At 43.6% G+C, this 24,067-nt stretch overlaps 1 protein-coding gene across 3 annotated transcripts in view; it reads left to right on the top strand.

The window, feature by feature from the left end:
* Positions 1-5,938: 5,938 nt before the first annotated feature.
* The window catches only part of BTAF1 (B-TFIID TATA-box binding protein associated factor 1), a 45,605-nt gene continuing 27,476 nt past the window's right edge, over positions 5,939-24,067 (top strand). For 2 of the 3 annotated variants that reach the window (XR_004426626.1, XM_033149301.1), the window contains exons 1-4: positions 5,939-6,260; positions 21,099-21,222; positions 22,709-22,823; positions 23,137-23,283. Coding sequence is in view for 2 of the 3 variants with exons in the window: in XM_033149301.1 (XP_033005192.1) it covers positions 6,247-6,260; positions 21,099-21,222; positions 22,709-22,823; positions 23,137-23,283 (400 nt within the window). In the remaining variant the exon portion in view is untranslated. The remainder of the gene's footprint in view (positions 6,261-21,098; positions 21,223-22,708; positions 22,824-23,136; positions 23,284-24,067) is intronic. The other variant, XM_033149300.1, reaches the window with a different exon arrangement.

Here is a 24,067-nt window from a genome sequence, read left to right as displayed (position 1 = left end):
GACTGCTCTCAAGAAACTTTTACTATGAATTTGAAAGGAAACCTGCAAAATATGAAAATAAAATAGTTATGGTAATGTGGTCAATTCATTTGATGGTAGCAATTTGAATTTCTCAGTACAATGGTTTATGAACTTAATCTGTTCCGGAAGTCCGTTCTTAAACCAAGGTGCGCTTTCCCATAGAAAGTAATGCAAAATGGAATAATCCGTTCCAGACTTTTAAAAACAACCCCTAAATCAGCAATTTAACATGAATTTTACTATCTAACAAGACCATTGATCCATAAAAATGAAAGCAATAATCAATGTACTGTGCTATAAAATAAATAAAACAGTATTGTAGATGATAAAAATAAAAATTAAAAAAAAATTCTTACCTGCACTGATGATAGTCATTGTTTGGGTGGGGGGGGGCTTTTATCCATTTCCGCAGTCACACAATCAACCAATCAGTAGCTGAACTGGGATCCACACAGATCCCACCCCCACTGCTGCGGTGAATGCTCCCTAGAGCGTGCGTCTCCTGCAGCGTCATGGGGGAGAGTTGCGTACCCACCAACCAGATGGTTAGCGGGCACGCAGCTTCCCTCCCTCACAGCTGTGGGAAATGCCATGACGATCCCCTTCTCCGCTGCTGGACAACGGAAGTCTGGCACTCAAAACAGAAGTGCACCCCTGTATGGAGTATGTTCATATACCCCCAAAAAATACGCAACCCAGAACACTCATTTCCGGGTTTGAATTGTTCGTAATCCAGAAAGTTAGTTAACTAGGCTGTTCATACCCCGAGGTACCACTGTATTTCCTATTTTAAAAGCATTACAGTAAGGGAACTTATCCCACTGAGAAAAATTGTAAACTTGAGGAATTGTGCTCTATTAGTATCCTGCCCGTGTAATCTCAGCAGCAGGTTCCCTTGAATTTCAATTCCGTGTTGTATAATTGCAAACAGGCAAAGAAATTTCAGGCTTGAAGATAGCTGTGTACAGTCCTCAACTGTCAGCAGGCATTCATCATTTTTGTTCTGTCATGCTTCTGGAGGATTTTTAAGTACTACTATAAGCAGTATCTCGAAAAAGCCAAAACTAGAATCTAGAAGCAAGATTAGTATCAAGACTACAGGACTATTTGTTTATTTTATTAAATTAAATTAAACTTTGTGTTAAAATAGGGATTTAAAAACCCTAAACCCCACCAACGAATTGCTTTGGGGACAGATTGGGGGAGGGATGGGGCAGCACAAAGCAAATTGACCCAATCGGGGGCCACAGATGGGATCGAGAAGTCCGTCTACAGCCTTAGCTGCTACTCGTTCCTGTGGCGATAAGAAATGCAAGCAAGAAAGCACTTGAAGAGACTCTTGGGTGTTTCTTGTGGGGACAAAAAACACCATGATTCATAAAGCTCAGTTGCTTGGGGCAAACTGCTACCAGCATATATCGCCTCAATTGCAGGATTTATACTGGCTACCAAGCTGCTACTTGGCCAAATTTAAGGTGTTGGTACTAACACGTAAGACTGTATAACTCAGGACCAGGTTACTTGAGGGGATGTTTTTTTTTTTCTTCCAAGGGTATTTACGAGCAGGTTTCCCACTATCTCCACGCTCTCAGTATTTAAACCTGACCTGGACAAGATCACTGTGTGTTTCATATCTGACTGGTGAATGAATTGAGATTTTCCTGATGGAAGCACAAGACTATATCCACCACAACACACTTCCATATCATGGGCTGGAACATCCTTTTTTTTATAAGGAATTTATTGGTTTTTACAAAACAAAGAACAACATAACACATACATCAACACGAACCCAAACACAAACCCCACAATTAAACCATAATAAAACAAATCACACCAATAATTCTTTTTCTTGTTTGCACCAAAAAAAAAAACTTCTTGTTCAAATCATTACTCTGTGACTTCCCCCGTTTTCTCTCCTTTGGTTCCAATTCTAATTTTACTTTAATAACTTCTCATCTCTAAAATTAAATCATTCAAAAATCAAAACTAAACATACTTCTTAAAATCTAGTTTTTACTCCAAAATAATCTATCACTTCTTATCTTATCAAATCTATTCCAAATATTACTTCATAATAATTAATAATACAGCTTCATAACACAACATATTACTTCTTATATCAAATCATATCAAACATCTTCTTTCACTCAGACTGCTGCTAATAAAGAAATTCAAATGGGCTGGAACATCCAACGAGAAGGGAAGGTCAGAAATAGTAAAACAGGAAAGGAAAAAATAGCCCAACTCTAATACAAGGTCACTGGCTATTGAGAAAGGTATGGTGGGACAAAATGGAACTAATGGTGCTGTGCAGCATGGAGACAGCAACTAATACCGCACTGCCAAAGCAATGACACGAGCACCAAATATGGGAGTAGCAGACATTCACTGGGTGGCACAGTCTAGTTAGAGGAAAAGCCATCCAATCTGCAAATGAGGATGTAGCCACCCCCCGTCCATTAATACACACACCTTTCTCCACCGTTGGAGGAAGCAGGGCTCTCAATATGCTGTGCAGCAGGCAGAAAGAGAAGGGTGTCCAAAGCACAGAAGGGTGATCAAGGCAGAAGAAGCCACAGCTGCATAGATTTGTGTTATTGTGGGGCTGTAAAGGGGCACACATGTTCTCTGGGTTGTGACCTGGCAACCCTATTTGGGGGCTTAAGGCTAAATATAGCATAATGTTATTTAATCTTTAAATCTAGGCTACATATAGTATCTAGGTCCCATCTAGGTTCTGAATCAATCAAGGAACTGCCCCGGGAAACATGTTTATAAGTTGTGTTTAGGTTATATCAAGATAATGAATTGCTGAAAAATGTATGGCATAAGGCAAAATTTCAACACAATGTAGTATGTGGTATGACCTAAACAAATTAAGTGCTACAAACTTACATAAAATCCAACAGGGCTCTATTTAGGTTTTTACAGTCATAATGTAAGGGTTGTAATTTACCAGTAAGTCAATTGATTTAAATGGGTCTACTCCCTCTATGACTTAGTTGGAGATTGATGACTGCTGAAATTTAGGGTTGGGTGGAATTAACGTTAGCCTATAAATTATTTCTCATGCTTTCTATTACAGGAGATAATATTGTGTGGGCATGTTTGGGCTTTTGTAATAAGGACTACAAATTATTAGTCTTTAGTTTGTCTTGGTGATATTTCAGAGCTCACTAGAGTTTTCTAAGTGTTATTTTGGTTGGGCTGTGTAAAAAAACAGTTAAAATGTGGCTTTTTAATTATTTTTGTTGAATTTAGGTTAGTTCACAATCCTTTCAGTATCTAAAGATTGCAGCTATAGAATTATGGAATATGTGAAATTTAAGGTGATTAGTTGGTGAGAGCTGATGAATTAACTAAGGCTGTATTCACATTCCTGTTTACTGTGCACCCTGTTTCCAATGCTGGGTTTTTAATCCATGCTCACATGTTACCCAAAATACACGTGTCCTTTATCTGGTTCTAAAATATTATCTGATGCGTTCTTTCTCAAACCAGTTTCACACTGATTGGCGTGCTTATTAAGCCCTTCCTAATTCACCTCTGGGGGACCCAGGTGGTGCTGTGGGTTAAACCACAGAGTCTAGGGCTTGCTGATCGAAAGGTCGGCAGTTTGAATCCCTGCAATGGGGTGAGCTCCCGTTGCTCGGTCCCAGCTTCTGCCCACCTAGCAGTTCGAAAGCACATCAAAGTGCAAGTAGATAAATAGGGACCGCTCCAGTGGGAAGGTAAACGGTGTTTCTGTGCGCTGCTTTGGTTCGCCAGAAGCGGCTTTGTCATGCTGGCCACATGACCCAGAAGCTGTCTGCAGACAAACGCCGGCTCCCTCGGCCTATAGAGCGAGATGAGCGCCGCAACCCCAGAGTCGGAAACGACTGGACCTGATGGTCAGGGGTCCCTTTACCTTTAATTCATCTCTAGCCAAGGTGTGAACACCTTTGCATAGGGTAAAGATGGTGCAGACACAAATAGAAATTAATCTGACAGTAAAGAAGCCATGCTGATGTGAACAGCTGGGGGGAAAGACCTGTAAAATGCACCAGAAAAAAAGTTCAGTGTTTTGAGGTGGTGTTGCGAACATACCCCAAGTTATTGAAGTGGCAGGAATCTCAAGTTATTTCCCATTGTAAAGATTGTTGTAGCACTCAGTAATTAAATGGTCTTCAAGATTAAAAGAGGCAGGAAGAGTGAAGCTTTGATAGCAGTTACCTACTGCAGTATCTCCTTGTAGCGACACTTTCTATTCACATTTCCAAATTTTTAACATTAATATATCAACTTATAACACATTTTAACTTTAAGCTCTGCCAAGCTCTCCATTTCCCTCCATCCGTCTTCTGGCTTTCTAAGACATGTCTTAATTCCACACAATTATATCATCACAATTCTATATTTTCTAAATTATTCAGATTTTGAAAATACAAGTAGAAATTTTCTTCTTATAAACATTGCAAGTTTTATGTCAATCCTGCTAGTGTTTTTAAATGTGTACGCTGATTTTCTATATATGAAATAAATTTACTCCAGTCTCTCTGGAACACTTGGTCACTCTGATTCTTCCCGTCAGGTTTGCCAATTCCGCATAGTCCATCATCTTTGTCTGCCAATCCTGTATCGTCGGTATTTCTCGTTGTTTCCAATTTTGGGCAAGTAAAGTTCTTGCTGCTGTGGTGGCGTACATAAATACAGTAATTTCTGATCTGATCTGGATATTTCAGCCCCTACCATTCCCAACAGGAAGGCTTTAGGTTTCTTAGGAAAAGTACATTTTAACATTTTCTTTAACTCATTATATATATTCTCCCAAAATGTTTTAACCTTATCGCAAGTCCACCACATATGATAAAAAATCTCCTTCTTTCTCATTACATTTCCAACATTTCCTATTTTTCATTCTGTACTTCTTAGCTAATTTAGTTGTAGTTAAGTACCATCTGTACATCAGTTTCGTTATATTTTCTTTCAAGACCATACATGCAGTGACATTAATTCCAACATTCCATAGCTTTAACCAAGAGTCAATTTGAATATTATGCCCAATATATTTTGCCCATTTTATCACCACCATCAAATATGCTCAACGGTACTTTCATGATGGTGCTTAAGTCCGAGTTGATTCGTTACGGTCTACTTTTTCCTTCTGAAACTGACCTAAAACTGAACTCATTAGCATGACATTCTATCGGCCAGGGGCACAGTAGCCAATTCCTTCATCATATTATATAGTGCAAGAGAAAGCCAAATGTAGAACTGCCGTAGTAATAGTGCAATCCTCCTAACCATGTTTATTCAGAAGCCCTAGTGCAGCTCATTCCTAGGAAAGTGGGGTTAAAAGCACCACAGGTACTCAATTCCCCTCTGTAACTGAAATGTAAGCTAGAAATGCCACAGTCCTATGGGCATTTTCTGGGGAATAACATACAGTACTAACGTAAGAAGAGATTGCGGCGGGATCAGTCCAACGGCTCATCTAGTCCAGCAACCTGTTCTCACAGTGGCCAACCAAATGCCTGCGCGAAACCTGCAAGCAAGAATAGGGCACAACAGACCTATTTCTCCAGGAACTAACACATTCACCGCTTTATTTTCCAAGTTAAGTTTATTTTCGGAGAAATTGGGAGAGTGGGGGGGAGAGGATATATTATTTCCCTTTATTCCGCGGATGGGAAACTGCTAAAACTGCCGAGTCTTCCTTTCACCACCAACCCCCATCCGGTTGGGCGAATGGTACTGCCCCGTAAGCGTGGCCGCCGCCGCCGCCGCCGCCTCCTCCTCAGCAGGCTCCGCGAACTCCATGGTAGGCTCCTCTCCGGCCCCTGCTTGTCCCCTCCCCCGCGCTTCTCTTCAGAGGGCGCTTCCCATTGGCTGCGGTCTGGCGTCCATGCCAATCAGGAAGCGGCTTCCATGGAGGAAGGGAATAAATACAAGATGGCTGCTCATATAAAACCAGGCGTCGGGCTTCTCCCTGGTGATGGGAGAATAGAGGCTTTAATCCGCGCGGGTGGAGTTTCTGGGCGCTACTGCTCGTACAGGCGCCCGAAGGGAGGAGGGGAGCTCGAGCCGCCGCGGGCCGAAGCCTCGCCTAGTCGCCATCCGGCCCTCGGGCCGCGCCGCGCTTCCCGGAGGCCCAGGCCGGGGCCCTGTCCCCGCTCCTTCCTGCCAGCAGCGCGGTGGCTCCCTGCGTGCTCAGTCGGGCCTTAGCTCAGTCTCTCCTTCGCCATGGCCGTCTCCAGGTCGGTGTGGGGTGGTGGGGGGAGGCTTGGGCTGAGGGGGCAGGCGGTGTCCTAAGAGGGTTTTCGCCTCGTTCTTCGTTTAATTGCTCTTTCCTCGGGTTGGTATAGTAGCCCGGGATATCGGCAGGCGCCTGCCTTTCTTACTCCGGAGGGACGCCTCGTGGGGAGGTGGCTGCTCATGGAGTCGTGGTAGGCAGGCATCCCCCCCTCGCTTTTATTATTGCTATTATTTTTTGAATTTACATACCACCCTATACCCGGGATTCTAGAAGCTTTGTGGAGTCTAGAAGCAAGGATGAGTGCAGGCGAAAGGAGCTTGGGCCCTACACACACACACACACACACACAAAAGTTTGGGACTCCCGAAGCTTTAAGGGGGTCGGTGGGTGGTAGGTGTCAAACTTAATTTCAACGTAACTTTAAGTGAGTTTGAATAAAGAAGGGCCGTGGAGAAATCTGATGAGACACACACACACACACACACACACAATTATGGTTTCTGACTACACGAAAATGAATGAGAAGTCATCAAGGCTGTTAGGGTTTCCCTGTCTGAATGTGTGCGCCTGTCTATGCATGATGTGTGTCAACGGAGGCCTCCACTATATGAAGAAGCTGTGCATCATGCCCTTTCCAGTGTTTGAGCATCCTGGTGCATGAGGTCCCCACATAATAAAGATGCTTTCACTGCAGTCCTAAACCAAATTAGGAACCTAGAAGCTGTTAAATTGTGGCCCATTGTGCTCATTTGGTCAGTGTTTTATTTATCGTGAGTTTTCTTCTGGTTATTCTTTATGTTAAGCAGCAGTGCTGTTACATTTCTTCATAAAAAGCCTGATTTGAAAAACTTGTCATATCCATCTAGTTGAGTATTGCCTACACCAGGGATGCAGAATATGTGGACTTTCAGCTGTCACTGGACTATAGTTCCTATTATCCCTGACTCTTGGCTATGCTGTCGGGGACTGATGATGTTGGACTATGACCAACACTGGGGGCAGGCACAGATTCTGTGTCTTTAGACTAATGACCGGTAGAAGCTCTCCAGGGTTTCAGACAGCCCTATTTGTAAATGGGTATCCTAGGGGATTGAACCTGGGAACTGCATGTAAACCATGTGCTCTGCCTGTTGTAGCCCTCACTGTTTTTCTGATCATGTAAATTAAAACCTAGCTGCCTTGTGCTACACTGGCTTGGGAATAACTGGTGAGCTTCTGCCAGCAGTTATTTACAAAATTGTCTTGCTGTAGCTTGTGACGATACTGCAGTGTTATAATTTGAGTTTTATAGAATCTTTATAGAACCTGTAACTGGAGAGTTGGAAGGGACTACAAGAGTAACCTAGTCCAACCCCCTGCAATGTAGCAATTGCAACTAAAGAATACCAAGAGATGGCTAATCTGTTTTAAAACTTCAAAGGAAGATTCCATTACCTTCTGAGGGAGTCCATTCCACTGCTGAACAGCTTTTACAATTAGAAAGTTCTTCCTAGGTGGAATTTCCTTTCTTGTAAATTGAAACCATTGGTTCAGGTCCTAGCTTCTGGAGCATCAAAAAACAAGCTTGTTCCATCTTGCATGTGGCAGCCGTTCAGATCTTTGAAGATGGCTATCGTATCTCCTCTGTCGTTTCTCCAGGCTCAACATACCCAACTCCCTCAACTGTTCCTCTTAAAGCTTGGTTGCAGAACCTTGATCCTCTTAGTCATCCTCCTCTGCAAGCATCCCAGCTTGTCAATATCCTTCTTAAATTGTGGTGCCTGGAACTGGACATAGCACTCTAGGTAGGGTCTGACCAAAGCAGAATAGAATGGTACTGTTACTTCCCTTGATCTGGACACTATACTTCGGTTGATGCAGCCTAGAATAGCATTAGCTTTTTTTGCTGCTTCATCACACTGTTGTTGAATCATGTTAGGCTTGTGTTCTGCTAGACCCCTAGATCCTTTTCACATAGCTCTCTAGTAGAGTGTATGTTTTGCACGGAGAAGCAGCTTCATTTAAAGGAGTGTTTTTCAACCTTAGGTCTCCAGATATTACGTTATTAAGTTGTGGTTTAGTTATATACCACTTTTTGGCTCAAGGTCCACCTCAAGCTGTGAGCAGCATATTATTACCAAAGGGTACAGTAAAAATACAATAAAAAAATAGAAAATCACCAAATGTCCACCAATCACCTTGAGCTCATTGTTTTATCACAGAGCAGCTCCCCAGCATTTTAGCTCTGCTGTTGGACTACAATCCTCATAATTCCCAGCCAACTTAGCCAGTGGTAAGCAGGGGGATGGTTGAAAGGATCTATAGTAGCAAGTTGACAAAAGTCACTGGATATTTCAAATGTCTACTGCTAATTTATATTTGATTTTATCCTGTGAACCGTCCTGAGATATTGTGATGAAGGGCGGTATATAAATCTAATAAATAATAAAATATTAGTTAAACTTACATCTCCCCCCCCCCCCGCAAAGGGTCCCCAGGGTAATATCAGCAGGGGCGTCGCTAGCCACCGGGCTGCTGGGGGCGGCAAGCCCAGTGGCACCCATGGGGGCGGGGCGTCGCTCCGTGCGCATGACGTCATGACGCATGCGCACGGAACAACGCCTCCGCGCGGGCCAGTTGGCCCGCCCCTCTCCCGCTGCGCTCCGTGAGCGGAGCCGTCCCGGGGAAAGGAGAGGGGTTGGGCCAGCGGGCCTGCCCCTGTCCTTTTGCCCCGGGCTCCGCTCCCTGAGCACAGCGGGCAGGGAGCGGCGCGGCGGCGCGTGGGGAGTGATGGGAGGGGCCGCCGCTTGTCACCCCACGTGCCGCCGTTTGTTCCGTCGCCCCAGGAGCAGCAGCACCGCACACACTGTGCGCCGCTGCTGCACCCACGGTGACGGAGCGAGCGGCGGTGCGTGGGGGTGACTTGCGGCGGCCCCTCCCACCACTCCCCACCGGTCACCCAGGGAGGAGCAGCGCTGCAGGAACGGGGTGCTCGCTCGGCCGAGCGAGCACCCCGTCCGTGTAGCGCTGCTGCTCCCGGGGTGATGAGCGGCGGCGCGTGGGAGTGGTGGGAGGGGCCGCCGCTTGTCACCCCACGTGCCGCCGTTCATTCCGTCGCCCCGGGAGCAGCAGCACCGCACACACTGCGCCGCTGCTGCTCCCACGGTGACGGAGCGAGCGGCGGTGCGTGGGGGTGACTTGCGGCGGCCCCTCCCACCACTCCCCACGCACCACCGGTCACCCCGGGAGGAGCAGCGCTGCAGGAACGGGGTGCTCGCTCGGCCGAGCGAGCACCCCGTCCGTGCAGCGCTGCTGCTCCCGGGGTGACGGAGGGAGTGGTGGGAGGGGCCGCCGCAAGTCACCCCCACACGCCAAAATGTTACGCCCACCTAGGGGCGGTACGAGGGGCGGCCCGCCCCCCCCGCCCCCACCCTACGACGCCCCTGAATATCAGCATAAACAAAACAATATGCAGTAATTGTCTGTCATGAAATTCCAATGTCTAGCTATCTATATTCCCTTCCAAGGGCCTGCATAAACACAAACTTCTTCAAATTCCACCTCAGTTTGGCAAATGAAGGTCTACCAGATCTCTCCCAGGAGAGAGTTCTAAAGGCAGGGTGCCACCACAGGGAAAGCCCTCTCGTGCATTCCCATCCTCCTTGCCATCCATGGTGGTTTCACTATGAGAAGGGTCTCACCCCCTGGTTATATACATTGAGGCTCGGGGCATATAGAGAAAAGTACTTTTTCAGGTACTTGTGTCCCAAGTCTTAAAGGGCTTTGTACACTAGTACCAGCATCCTGAATTAGGCCTGGTACTGTGCTTTCACTGGCATTCAGTACAGTGCTTTCAAAATTGGAGTGATGTGCAATATTCTAGCAGCTTAGCAGCTGAACTCCCACATTCTGAACCAGCTGCACCTTCCAGATTGTTTTAAAGAGCAGCCCCACATAGAGCACATTGCAGTAATCTGTATGGGAGGTTATTGGAATATGGATCACTGAGGTCCAATTAAATTGTTCTAAGAAATGCCATAGCTTGGCCAAGACACAATTGAAGTAGAAAATAGTGGGCCCAAATGGTCATCTCAGGTCAAGGCAGTTTGTTCGTTTTCCCTACTTTCTGTAATCTGCCAGTAAAGAACATTTGCAAATTAGAAGATGATAGGTCTGAGTTAATCATGATATTGTTCTTAACATTTTAAAGCAGGCATGGGGAGCATTTGGACCTCCAGATATTGCTGAACTGCAACTCCCATCTTCCCTGACAATTGGCCATACTGGCTTGGTCTGATGGGAGTTGTAGTCAAATGACATTAGGAGGTCCAGGGATTCCCAGTTTCAAAGTCACGATTTCCTGAAGTGGTTGTACATGTCTCATAAAAACATTCATGCTCACTAGCAGCTAAAGAAAAATAGTCCCTTCTCATTTGAAAGGTTGAATTGATGGTTCTACGTATTTTGCCCTAAGGTTTATAAGATATAAACCACTATCTTGTGCTGTTAGATAATGAATGAGAGAAAAAATGAAGCTCTATAATATTTTTATTTGCTTAATTATTAAGCACCTACAATTTTCTATACAACAATAGGTCTGGGAAAGCAGTGTAGGAGTTTGAGCAGTTGAACAACCAAAAAAGGCAGGAAACCATAAAGTAGGGAACCTTGTGGTCAAAGTGATACAAAAATAGAAACTGATGAATAAAATTGACGTCTTTGCCAAACAAAAAAATCTAGCAGTTGTCTATGGACCTTGTTGATGGATTTTCCATCTCTCATTTTGTTAGTAATTACAGGCATAAAAGAATTTCCCCCTGTCTAAATAATGGCTCATATGTACCTCATACTGTACATGAAGATGCTATTTTTTTTAAAGCTGCAATTGTAGCATGAAATCACAAAGTAGCCACATCTTGATACAAATTCTTCAACTCATCCCTGCAAGTGTTGCATAAAGCACACATTTTACATATTATGCAGAGAGAAACATAGGTTTGCCAGCACAGAAACTACTGCCAACAGTTGCTGAGTAGCCAAACATGGTGCCCCAATAACAGCAGCATTCTTGGGTATAATAAGATCCCCTTCAGCAATTATCATTGTAGCTTGAAATTGAACCATTGGATTAATTTAATTACATCCCCATGTAAGGCCAATTAAAGCCATTCTGACACCTGGCAAAAATGTGCCTTGTACCTAGTCGTTCTTAAAATGACAGGTCCACACTGTCACTTAGTCTAATGAAAATATTCAGAAACTTCGTTGGGAGTTTTTAAAAAGGTCTTGTGTTACTTTTGTTAGGCTTTTAGATGGAGGGGACAGTGTTACTGTAAAAGGAAATACTAAGACTTTTAAATGGAGCAAAATGCAAGAGACAACTAAAATGTATTGTGGTTCAGCAAGAAATATTTGTTCTTATATGTGTTAAATAGTTTTATTTTTTCTTGTAGTTATCTAGAAAATACTTTGACTGGTGGTTGTCAACAAACTCATTAATTGCAAACATTGTTTTGTTAACTGTGGTCTAGAATGGGTAGACTTCGAAGAAAGTACTCACTGTGCCTTTTTGTGGTATAGGTAGGTTTTTGTTCTAGTCTATTCTATACATAGTATTTCACTAGAATTTTGCTTAACTTTATTCTTTAATTTTCTAAATTAATACATTATCTGGATCTCTGTAAAAGTATTTAAAATGGTTTCACTATTGACATATTCATTCTGTGCCACTAGGAGCCATATTGAGGAGACCAAGGGTCAAAAATACGTTAATTATGAATAGCAATGTGTTCTTGAACTGTGCTTCAAGTAGGACTTGGTATTGTGGGAGGCCAAATCTACTGATTTGTATCTATTCTTCCCATGTCTGGAACAAAGAGCATTGTCTTGGTTCTTGCTTCCCATTCTGTGGCCTGCTTCCTCTTTCTCAATGACACCCTGAAAATGACTATGCCCAAATGCCTTGTGTGTGAAGTTTTAGTGGATGGGAGTGGAAGGCAGGATATGGGAGCGGGAGGTAGGAAAAATAGTTATCAAGTCTGTGATGGAATTGGTGTTAATGGAAGAACCTGAGTGCCCTCCCCCCTGTGTCTCTACTCAGTCTTCTGGGAAGATCCTGCAATTTCATTGATGTATCATGCGTAGAGATATAAAAATTTCTATAATTTTTTAAGCCATAAGGAAAAACATTTTCCCAAGCCCCCCCCCCCAAATAACCAATTTTGGGGATATTGAAATATAAACAGTATAATTTTAACAATATAAAATAAGGAAGAACTGGTTAAGTAACAGAAGAGTAGCAATAAATGGGACAGTCTTTCTCCAATGGAGGGCTGTATAAAGTGGAGTTTTCCAAGGATTGGTACTGGGACATGTGCTTATTGATTTCTTAATAAATGAGGTGAGCAGTGAGGCAGCAAAGTTTGCTGATGATACCTAATAGTTCAGGGTGGTTAAAACAAAAAGGGATTGCATGTTGAAGCAGAAAAACATTATTTTCACATATACACTTACAGGGTCTGAACTGGCAGTGACTGACCAGGAATGAGATCTTGGGATCATAATGTATAGCTTGATGAATGCATTGACCCAATGTGTAGCAGCTGTGAAAAAGGCAAATTCCATGCTGGGGACTATTAAGAAAGGAACTGAAAATAAAATACAATTATGCCGTTATAGAACTGTATGGTGGAACCAATTTGGAAATACTATGTACAGTTCTGGTCATTTCATCTCAACAATGATATTGTAGAGTTGGGAACGTTTCAGAAAAGAGCAACAAAATGATCAAGGGGGTGGAAGAAAGGTTGCAGGCATTTGGAGCTTCTTAGTTTGGAGAAAAGTCAAGTAAGTGTGGCGTGATTGAAGGATGTTAAATTAAGCATTGTATAGAGGGACTGGATAGAGAAAAGTTTTTCTTCCTCTCAAGTTACACTAGAACTCAGGGATATCAATTGAAGCTCAGTGTTGGAAGATTCAGGACAGCCATGGAGGTTAAGGCTATCAGTGGCTACTAATCCTGATAGATGTGTTCTATCAGGAAATGGCCTACTCACAAGTCGGACCCTGGCAGAGACACATGCCTGACTGGTATGCTCCCTCCTTCCTGGACGATCGTTTGGGAGCTTCTTAAGCTTCTTCAGCCCGAACATCGCTGCGACTGATGCCAGAAGACATCAGCACACAGGATCCGCAGAGTGTGCACAGCTTGCGTAACAGACCACAGCAACTCAGCATGTTGGCTATTCTACTTTATTTACATATAAACACACACGGAGCACTTCAACATGGCTCCCTCTCTCTCTAGCATCAGACTGCAAAGAGAAAAACAAAGGACAATAGTCCCACTTCAGGGAACACAGTAAGACAAACATCCTGTCTTCAGTCACTTCCCACTTCCCACTCTGTGGAATGAAAACACCATCATGTGATAGACAACAATCCCATGACTGCACACGGGGAATGAATCTCCAACAACCTCCCCCGATTCATGCACTGTGTTGCAGTCATTCATCATCAGTGTAATTGCAACAACCATACAGACATCATACACACAGTATACCTCTGTATCACCTGTTCCACCCTTGGAACTACCTGCAACTGGATTGGCCTTAGGCCTCACCATCTTGCACTTCTGACTAGTCTTGATGTCATAACCCTTCTGACTATCAGGAAATCTCACACTTGGCTTTGTTGGGACTTTAACCCTAGCCTCGTTCCTCTCTGAGGAATCAGTGTTGGCACACACGGCCTCTGGACGTGGTCCAGCTTCCTTCTCCAAGGAAACAGTGTGTACCCTCACAGCCTTTGGGCATGGTTTCCCGTCCCTCGTGGACAAACCCTGTATACCCCTTTCAAGACTCTGGGTTTCAAGACCTGTGTCAAGCCACTAACCACAGCGAAGTCTGCACCAGCTGTGTTAGCAAACTCCTGAGCATACCTGGTGAGCCTTTCACCCTTTGTAGCTCCTCCTGAGCTGCGCACCTGGCACATCTCCACTATATCAGCGGAACTCACCTCGGTGCACCTGCTGTTTATAACGGCAACAGACTTACTATCTAAGTCTCCAGCAATGGGGTCGCCTAGGAAAACACACAGATTTCCTTCCCATTCAGCACTGCACTCAACATCCCTAGTGAGTAAAATCAGCTCAGTATGAGGCCTTAGTACTCTGTACATGCCTCCATACCACAGGAAGCAAGTTCTACCTCCTCTGTCAGAGGCTGCATGCTTCTTCTGAACACCAGTTGCTGGAAACCACAGGAGAGGAGAAGAAGAAGAGAAGAAGAGTTTGGATTTGATAGCCTGCTTTTCACTACCCGAAGGAGTCTCAAACCGGCTAACATTCTCCTTTCCCTTCCTCCCCCACAACAAACACTCTGTGAGGTGAGTGGGGCTGAGAGACTTCAGAGAAGTGTGACTAGCCCAAGGTCACCCAGCAGCTGCATGTGGAGGAGCGGAGACACGAACCCGGTTCCCCAGATTACGAGTCTACCGCTCTTAACCACTACACCACACTGGTGTTGTTGCACTCAAGAGTCCCTCTTGTGGGCTTCCCATAGGCATCTGGTTGGCTAGATTAGTCCTACACATGTTTACTCAGAATACCCACTTCGTTTAGTGGCACTTAGTTCCACTAAAAGGAAGATTGCAGCCTCGAAACTATAGCACTTTACAGTCCTGTGCATGTCTATTCAGAAGTAATTAGTATTGAATTCAGTGCGGCTTATATTCCCAGACTACAGATGTAAAATTTCCGGAAATTTTGAAGCTCGGGAAAAAACGCGGTTTTTTTCGGGGGGAAACGGAAATTTTCGGAAAAATTAAAAAAAATGCTACATTAGCACTTCTTTTTTCTTTTCCAGATTGAAAGTCATTCTGTTACTTTAGAAACATAAAATATAACTATGGACAATTCTAATGGGCATAAAATTAACACAACTAGCATATTAAAAATATAGTGTATCCAAACAATTATTACAAACAGAATTTACTTTTAAAATATTTATTTGTATTTGTAACAAATGGAGCAACAATCTCCTGAAATGTTTATTAGTTTATGTGGAACAAAAACACTCCACAAAACAATTTTTAAAAATCCAGAAGTAACAATTATTCATATTTCCTCTCCACAGTATTTTTTTTTTTTTTTTAAAAAAAAACATTCTCATAAAAAGAACTGAAGAAGGAAGTGGGACTAAGTTTCAATGAATGGGCATGAAATTTAATCAGAATCATTTTCTGAGCTGTAATATATACTTTCAGGCCCTTTTTGTTGCTCTATATTTTCTTCCAGTGCCTTGAGGCCTAGTGAAGAGGAACAGAACCAATGCATACCACACGCATGCAAAAACAAAACTGAAACCTTTTTCTTTTCTGGTGACAACAGCATCTCCTAAAGGAAGAAATGTATCTTGTTCTTGCATTGGAGAGTTCAGTTTGTAACCTAGGACTTGCTTGTCCTCACAGAAATTAGAATAATCTGATACCATACATATTTTTTAGAAATGATTTATAAAATATTTGAACCCCTTATCTTAAAATATTTTATTCATCTTATTAAAATAAAACATTCCATAATCTATTTTTTTATTTTTTCAATTTTCCCGGATTTTTTCCGGGCCTTCACATCTCTATCCCAGACACTTCTCAATAGACATGCATAGGATTGTACTGTTTGGTAGCAGTGTGACAAGCATTTGAGGAATAGATGAAAAGATCATCCACAAGGGAGAGGGCAACTCAGAAGGACATCAGATGCAGGGCACTTGCTTCTAGTATCTCAAAACTAGTTCACAATTCACCTGAAGGAGACAACAATTCATAAGAAAGCGAAGGCCTTGTGTGATCTTCTCATGAAGGTGGCAGCACTTTCTAGTTTCAGTGATGGCCCCTGAGTGAATCACCATCCCTTCATGCTTTTAAACATGTATGTTATGTTGTGACCCTTAATCCAGACTGTTATTAATAAAAAATATTGGATACTGGGGGGGGGGGGGAGAGAAATACAGGTTGATTTGTGTCTACAGTATGGATAGGAGCTCTCAATCTCTATTCCTGTAATTTTTGCACATTGAGGACTCCTATGCGGGGATTCTTTGCTGGAGCCCCCCGCGTGCAGGACTAGGCCACCTGCACATGGGATTCCAGTTGCCGGGGGATCTGCGGCCAGCGCCTCACATGCGTCTCCGCACGGGCACCGGCCAAGCCTGCGAACGGGACGGCCGATGGTTCCGGAGCTTAAACTCACACCGGCCGTTGTCCACCAGGCTAAATCTGAAGGTGCGTGAGTAGTCCGACGAAAAAGAGTGCCTCGTAAAATACCCGCGAGCACTTGCTACCTCCTAAATTATTCCCTTAGTTAATATACCCAAATAAAAGGTGGCCAAAACTACGGCCAGGAAAAAGCGCCCATAGACTACGAAAAATAAAATTGAGAAGAAATAAAGACAGACAATCACTGTTTCTTTTGGATGGCTTTGGCTGACCCGCATAGGCTATTACCTTTATCTATACCTAAGCTATTCTCACATTCCCTAGACTAGCCGTTCCTGAACCGCCAATTCTTCCGCAAGTTCTAGGCTACCTAGGACTAAAGCTATCTAAGCCTAAACCGATAAATCTTCCGCAAGCTAACCTCTCTACCTCCTGCACGCGCTTCCAACCCAACCAGCCCAACCAACCCGTTCCCCGAAACCCCAACTATCTACATCTAAATCATCTGAACCCTAACTCTGACTGTCCGCCTAATACGGGGAGCTGCAGCCTTTTATTGACAACCAAGTGCAACGTCATGATCGATAAATTTACCAATAGGAACGCTGTTGCTGCCCCCAAAAAAGGCGGGAAGCAGATTAACTGATCATTCACATTTTAAACCTCTGGAACCAAAAAGTCTAGGCGGAGGGATCTCAGTGGCGAGACGCCTACTGAGCCCTGCTTTCGCTTTCACTTTTAAACGGAAGGATACATAAAATAGTGCATAACATAAACATAAACTTAAAGCAAATAACCACGGGTTCAAAGGAACCCACGAAGTGTATTCCCACACTCCTATACATGGCAGAATGTTTCTTCTGACATGGGCCTACATGGCTCCTAAGATAACTGTTGGAGACCCTGAGTATCCCCACCAGCAGCAAGGAAGAGGCTTTTCAGTGGTTTCCCTCCCTTTTGTGGAATGCTTTCCCCAGTGAGACTCGCCTTATGCCTACATTAATATTTTTGGCAAAGACTTTCCTTTTCTCTTGGTCGAAACAAAATAGAAAATTATTTCCAGTAGCACCTTAGAGACCAACTGAGTTTGTTCTTGTTATGAAGAAGTGTGCATGCACACGAAAGCTCATACTAAGAACAAACTCAGTTGGTCTCTAAGGTGCTACTGGAAAGAATTTTCTATTTTGTTTCGACTATGGCAGACCAACACGGCTACCCACCTGTAACTTTTCTCTTAGGCATTTGATTGTTGATGTCTTTGTCCTTGTTGGCGTTTCAGCTAGCTAAAGTCTTAGTAATTGATTTTATATAAAGTTGGAGGGGGTGGAGTTTATGTTGACTTTATAATTAAGTGTGATTATTTTTAGCTCTTGTATTTTTAAATGGTAAGGTGCTATGACATTTTTTGTAGTAGGCATCTAACAAATGAAATAATGTGGGGTGGGATACAAAACATGCTGCAGTAATGCTTTTAGTTTTACCCTTACAGGTCAGGGTGACTAGAAACATTATATTCTATAAAGAGTCAAAGGTGAGAGTTTCTTACAAGATCATCATCAAAGAAAGAAGTCCCAAACTGGCTGGATTATATGTGTACATTTGCTTAACAGCATACTTATAGGATTTATAGGAGACTCCTATACTGTACAAACATCTGCCTTCTTCTTAAAGAAGCATGCTAGAAAATTAAACTAGAAAATGACATTCAGATGTAGACAACAAAAATACTTGGATTCCTTATCTCTGTACTGGAGTAAGCCCACAAGTTATGTTCATGTGGAGTTTACGTTGTGCCTCTAACCAAAATTGTGTATAGTCAAAACACATTTGGTAGCAGGGTCGGTGCTAGGGTTTTTTGCGCCCTAGGCGAGATCACCTTCTGGCGCCCCGCCCCCCTGCCAGTCATATTTCAAACACAGATGTATTACAGAAAGAATGAAAAGCACAGAATTTGAAATTGTTAATTTATTTTTTAAAAATTGTGAAAAAAGTCATAAAACAATTTCTGATTTATTTTCTCAAGCAGAACACAGTTTTAGCACAGAAATCACTTTGAAAAATGTTAAATGTGATGCTGAAATTTAAGTCTCTTTAATGTTTCAATTTCAAGCAAATCAAAATCTTATTTTACGTGCCTTTTCCTTTGCAAATTTTGTTAACAGTTCCTTCAGGTCAAGTGCTGATGCTTCAGCATGTTCAATTGATATAGTTGCCAAACCAACTAGTCTCTTTTGGAGCCGTCTTAAGCATATGTGGCGCCGGGGTGCAAAGATCTGGCCAGCGCCACCCCCCACCCCTGGTTGCCCAGAGTTGTCGACCTTTTTTCGGGAGCTCACACCACGCTTATCTCTGCTCCGGAAAAGAAAACAGGAAGGAAACAGGTGTCTAGGGCTGCAAAGAGGAAGGAAATGAACCATGTGGGGAGCGGGATTTAAATCCACACTCATGCGCTTGAATCTGGGGATACTTTCCCTGCGTGTGTGTGTGTGTGTGTGTGTGTGTCTGTCTGTATGCATGCTGGTGTGTGTGTATAGATCCCCCTCTCTCTCTGGACAGAAGCAGAGAGGGAAACATTCAGAGAGAGAGAGGACTCAGCCTGGGACTCAGGCACACCCGCGGCTGGCAAGAGACCGATCCAGTCGCTGTAGTCATTCTACTGGGTTGGGGTTTGGGCAGGCAGGAAGGAGAAATAAGGCTCATTGGGCTTCACAGCCTGCACTAGCAGGGTCTCCTGTTGTGAAGTGTCTTCAAGGAGCAGCTCGCCTCTACCCCTTCACTTCTTCCAGCCCCTCTTGATGACATTCACTCCCGCACTTCACCTGCCCACTCACTGGCTCTCCCTCTTCCCCACCCAGTTGGTGCTCTCCAGGGCAGTCGAAGAGCAACCTCCTACTGAGTTCAGAAAAAGGAGGGGGGAAGGCAATGGAGACCTGCAGCAACCACAACACACGCACAGAGCAGCAGCTTTTTACTCATCAGGCTTGCTCAGGGGTGCCGCTGCTGGACATTGCATGTGCGCTGCTCTCTCCCTCTTCCTCCCCTCCCAACACACATACTCCGCTCCCCAAACTCAAAGCTTCTCCCCAGTAGGTGTGTGTGTGTGCGCACGAGCCCTGTTCCCCGAATCTGGGTTGCCCCAAGCACTCTTTTTTGTTATTGGCAACCCAGCAGCTGCAGCACTCTCATGTGTGTTGCGAAGCAGGTTGTTCACCCGCCACAGGCAGGACTGACGGCCTCGCGCTCTGCTGGGCAGGGCCAGGCGCAGCGGGCAGCCGGAGAGGGCGGCCCAATGGGCGGAGATGCTGCCGCTGTGGTCCGCCTCCGCCTGCTTGGCCGAAGCAGCTGCCTGGTGCTGCCGCCCAGGGAGCCCTGGCTGCCAATGGGAGGCTCGCCGCTGGCTTCCCTGTGATGGCGCCTGCAGCGCGAGAAGAGGCTGGCGAGGGTGGGGCTGCCAGTGGGGCTGGCCAGGCGTGGTGGGCAGCTGGAGGGGGCGGCCCAACGGGCAGGGACGCTGCTGCTGTGGTCCGCCTCCGCCTGCTCAGCCGAAGCGGCTGTGCGGCATTGCCGCCAAGGGAGCCCTGGCTGCCACACCGACGGGAGGCTCGCCGCCAGCTCCCCCAAAATGGTGCCTGCAGCTTGAGAAGATGCAGGCGAGGGCGGCGCTGCCAGCGGGGCTGGAGGGCAGCTCCTCCGCGCATGGCACAGCATGGCGGAGGCACCCTCCAGAACTCCGCGCCTTGCGCCACTAGCCTTAATGGTTAAGACGCCTCTGGGCTGGCCAGCGCCCCCTCCATTTTGGCGCCCTAGGCAACTGCCTAGTTCGCCTTAATGGACGCACCGGCCCTGGGTGGGAGGGATTTCAAAGGTCTTTTTTCAAAGACACTTCCTACCCCACACTTTAAAAAAAGTTGCCTAGCATGTAAGACTGAACACACACAAGTTAAATGTGCATATGTTGCAGGCTGTACTTAGTTATAAGTATTTTAACCTAAGTAGTCCATCATTGAGCCAAGCTCTGCTGAAGCAGCCATATAGCATAAGTGCTATGCTAAAAATGACTGTAAAGTTTACTACATAGTTTAAAAAACAGTGAGAATCAGCTTACAAATAGAGGCAGAGAGAAGATGAAACAAACCTGGTAACCACAACTTGCTTGTGAAGTACTTTGTACAGTATTTCAGTTCAAACAGTCAAGGATAATGAGTAAAACATTTCAGACAGCATACATTGTTTGAAGTCAATCTGATGTTAAAGATTTGGATGGCTGTATGGTTATATTTCACTGTGACAGAAATGTGACTGAGTCCGAATTGTTAGTTTAGTCCAGGGGTAGTCAACCTACTGCCCACTAGTGGGCGTTTCAGGATTCCAAGTGGGTGGTAGGGGGTTCTACGGCACATGTTACTGCAGCACTGGTGAGCGGTAAGGAAATTTTACTATCAAGAAAGACATTAGTGGGCGGTAGGTATAAAAAGGTTGACTACCCCTGGTCTAGTCTCATGGCATTTAAACTCCTTTTTTAATACAGTCAATGCAACGCACTGTAATTAGCTATCTAGTTATGTGATCTTTAGAATATAGGTTGCCTCAAAATTCGCAGATACATCTTTTAAATAATTTATTTTCCTTTTGTCATCCATACTAGGCTTGATCGTCTCTTTATCTTACTGGACACTGGCACAACACCAGTAACAAGGAAAGCAGCTGCACAACAACTTGGGGAGGTTGTGAAACTTCATCCACATGAACTACATAATCTCTTAGCTAAAGTAAGCATTTTGTTTAATATTTGATAATGTTGCAGCCAGGATTAGGCAGTGCAGGGGGGGGGCACCATGGACTTGGTAACCCCTCAGCTGCTGTGTACCAGGATGAGGGGGCAGAAGTTGCTCAGGTTCACCTCTGGGGCTGCTGGATTGATTCTGCCAATACACCAACACCTTCCTGACCTTGCTATCCTGCTCTCCCCCATGCTGGTATATGGAAACGACATCAGTGCTGGAAAGCCTGTTCTGCAGTAGCACCCCTCTCCAATAGCCTCTTATGGTTGGAAGTATTCCTTGTCATCAAAATGAGCCAAATGTGAATTTCTGTAACCTTAAATACCTGGTCATTGTGGAAGGCCTTAAGTTAGAATCAGTTGAGTAATATCAAAATACATTTAATGGTGCATTTTGTTAATTTATTTAATAGAACACTTTAGATGGCATATAAGTGTGTTAGAATTCTGTATTTACAGGGCAATCCTGTATATGTCTGCTGTGAGTAAAGTCTTAGTAATGTAGATTATTCCCAAATGTGTGGGTGTATGATTGTGGCTTTAATTGGTAAAGTCTTTCTGCATAGGGGCTGTTTGTTATGATACTAGTTGTAAAACACTTTATTAGGGAAGATCATTACTGAAAATCCACAGAATTTACTGTCAAAAAAATTTGTGGAACACAATCATTGATTTCCTCCATGGCATTACTATAAAAATGACAGAAGTTGGACATATTTGTAGACTTGTTGTAAATGGGCTGTCAAGCCTCTGTGCCACCCTTGCTTCTGTCCTGTGATAGGTTAAGGAAGTGACTTAACATTGTCAGTTTCTGATAATCACAAGTGGCTAGAGTGCTGTTGCACTCTGTTCCTGCTTTTGGACTTGGAGGGGTCTAGTTGGCCACTGTAACAGGATACAGTACTAGACTAAATGGGCCACTGGCTGATCCAGCAGATTCTTATGTTCTTACTGAATATCCTCTGTAGAAACAGATGGTTTCAGGAAGAGCTGAGATGCAGAGAGCCTCATGCTGTTTAGCTATTTTTGAGCAAAAATAGCTATTAAATTCTTAAATGTGTTAATCTAGTGTTCTGTGTAAGTAACAACTCTATGAATTTTCTGAAAGAAAAGAGGTATTATGTCAAAGTGTCCACATTTTTTTAAAAAGCTAGTTGAACCAGACCATTGCTTAACATGTATATATCAAAAAGTGTGTGTGTGTGTGTGTGTGTGTGTGTGTATGTAGGCATTTATAAACTAATTTTTTTTAAAAAAAATCAAGTGGTATATACCAGAAGTAAACTTGATAAGCTATTGGGATGTAAAGATAAAGGTTGTCTGCGTTTATCACCTCCTATTTCAATGACTAGCTTTTAATCAATCATACTTTATAAGCTCTTGAGTGTTATGCAGAATATTAGATGGCTGCTGAATTTAATTACATCTGTTTGGAAATAAAGAGCATAACAAATGCATTTTTGATCTTCTTAAAGGTATTGATACACTTAAGGAGTACAAACTGGGATACCCGCATTGCAGCTGGACAAGCTGTAGAAGCAATAGTGAAAAATGTACCAGAATGGAACCCAACTCCACGACCAAAGCAAGGTGATTCCAAGAGAACTAAAAGTATTACTGTGAAGTACATTTTTGTTAAATTATGTGTGCAGCCATCTTTCTCAACCTGCTTTGCAACATTGTATGTTTGGTTATTAACAACAACAAAAAGCCATAATGAACACAATTTCCCCCTCTCTACTATGAAGTACTTTATGTGGCTGTTACCTATTATTTCACTTTGCTTAGACATGTGTAAAGCTTCAATCCATTAGTGAAATGACATTGAATGGCAGTTGTATATTTTTGAACCAGTTACTTCAGCACTAATCTCATTCTAAGTTTTTTGTTAACCTTTACCTAGAACATGGCTGCGAAAGTCCAGTGGAAGAATCCTCTGCCTCTGATCGGTTGCGTTTTGACCGATTTGATATCTGCCGACTTCTAAAGCATGGTGCTTCTCTTCTTGGGTCTGCTGGTGCAGAATTCGAGGTTCAAGATGACACTTCTGGTACTTGCTCCTTTAATACATTAACTGCCACATACTTCAGCTACATTGTTTTCATTGTGTCACGTTTCGTTATCTCAAATAATTAAAAATATTTTATAGTCTCTGCATTTTTGTGATTAAATATTTGTACTCAGATTTATGAAATAAATTAGAATCTATTTAACTACATTAGATACAATGGTGCAGTTCAGATGTAATGCTAAACCAAAGCATGTCTTAGCATGAACAAGCAAACAGATGGAGAAAAGATCACACCCACTGTGTTCCTCTCAGACCTGCTGCTGCCACGGTACTAGAGGGTAAACAATGGTTTGGCTTTGCACTACAGCCAAACCTGAGCACATGACAAACCATAAGCCTGGGTTCGTTCATATAATATTAAGCCAAGCCATGGGTAGTCCACCTGCAGCAGGACTAATGGAGGAGAGCAACGATAACAATCTTCACTCTGGGAACCCACACATTTGCATTGGCTTAGTGTTAGATGTGAACTGTATCACTCCTTCCACATTTGGTAGCTAAGACCATGAAAGAATTCACACAGTTTCATTGTGGGGTGTGGGTGATACCCAACCAAGCCATATTGAGAGTAGGCTAATTGAAGTCAGCAGATCTTAAATGTCTAAAATTGGAGATCTTCCTATATTCTTATGGCTCTTGCACTGTTTCTCAGTTTGGTCCCAGAACTATTGCTCATGTGTTTTTAGTTTATAAGCCATACCTATAAAAACAATCTGAAGTGTTGAAAATGTCTTTATAGTAGCACTTCTAAAGAGGCAGAAAT

Source organism: Lacerta agilis, chromosome 5, assembly GCF_009819535.1.
Source record: "Lacerta agilis isolate rLacAgi1 chromosome 5, rLacAgi1.pri, whole genome shotgun sequence".
NCBI classification, from domain to species: Eukaryota; Metazoa; Chordata; class Lepidosauria; order Squamata; family Lacertidae; genus Lacerta; species Lacerta agilis.
The sequence above is the reverse complement of the archived record's forward strand: the minus strand, read 5'-3'. Positions and strand labels throughout refer to the sequence as shown.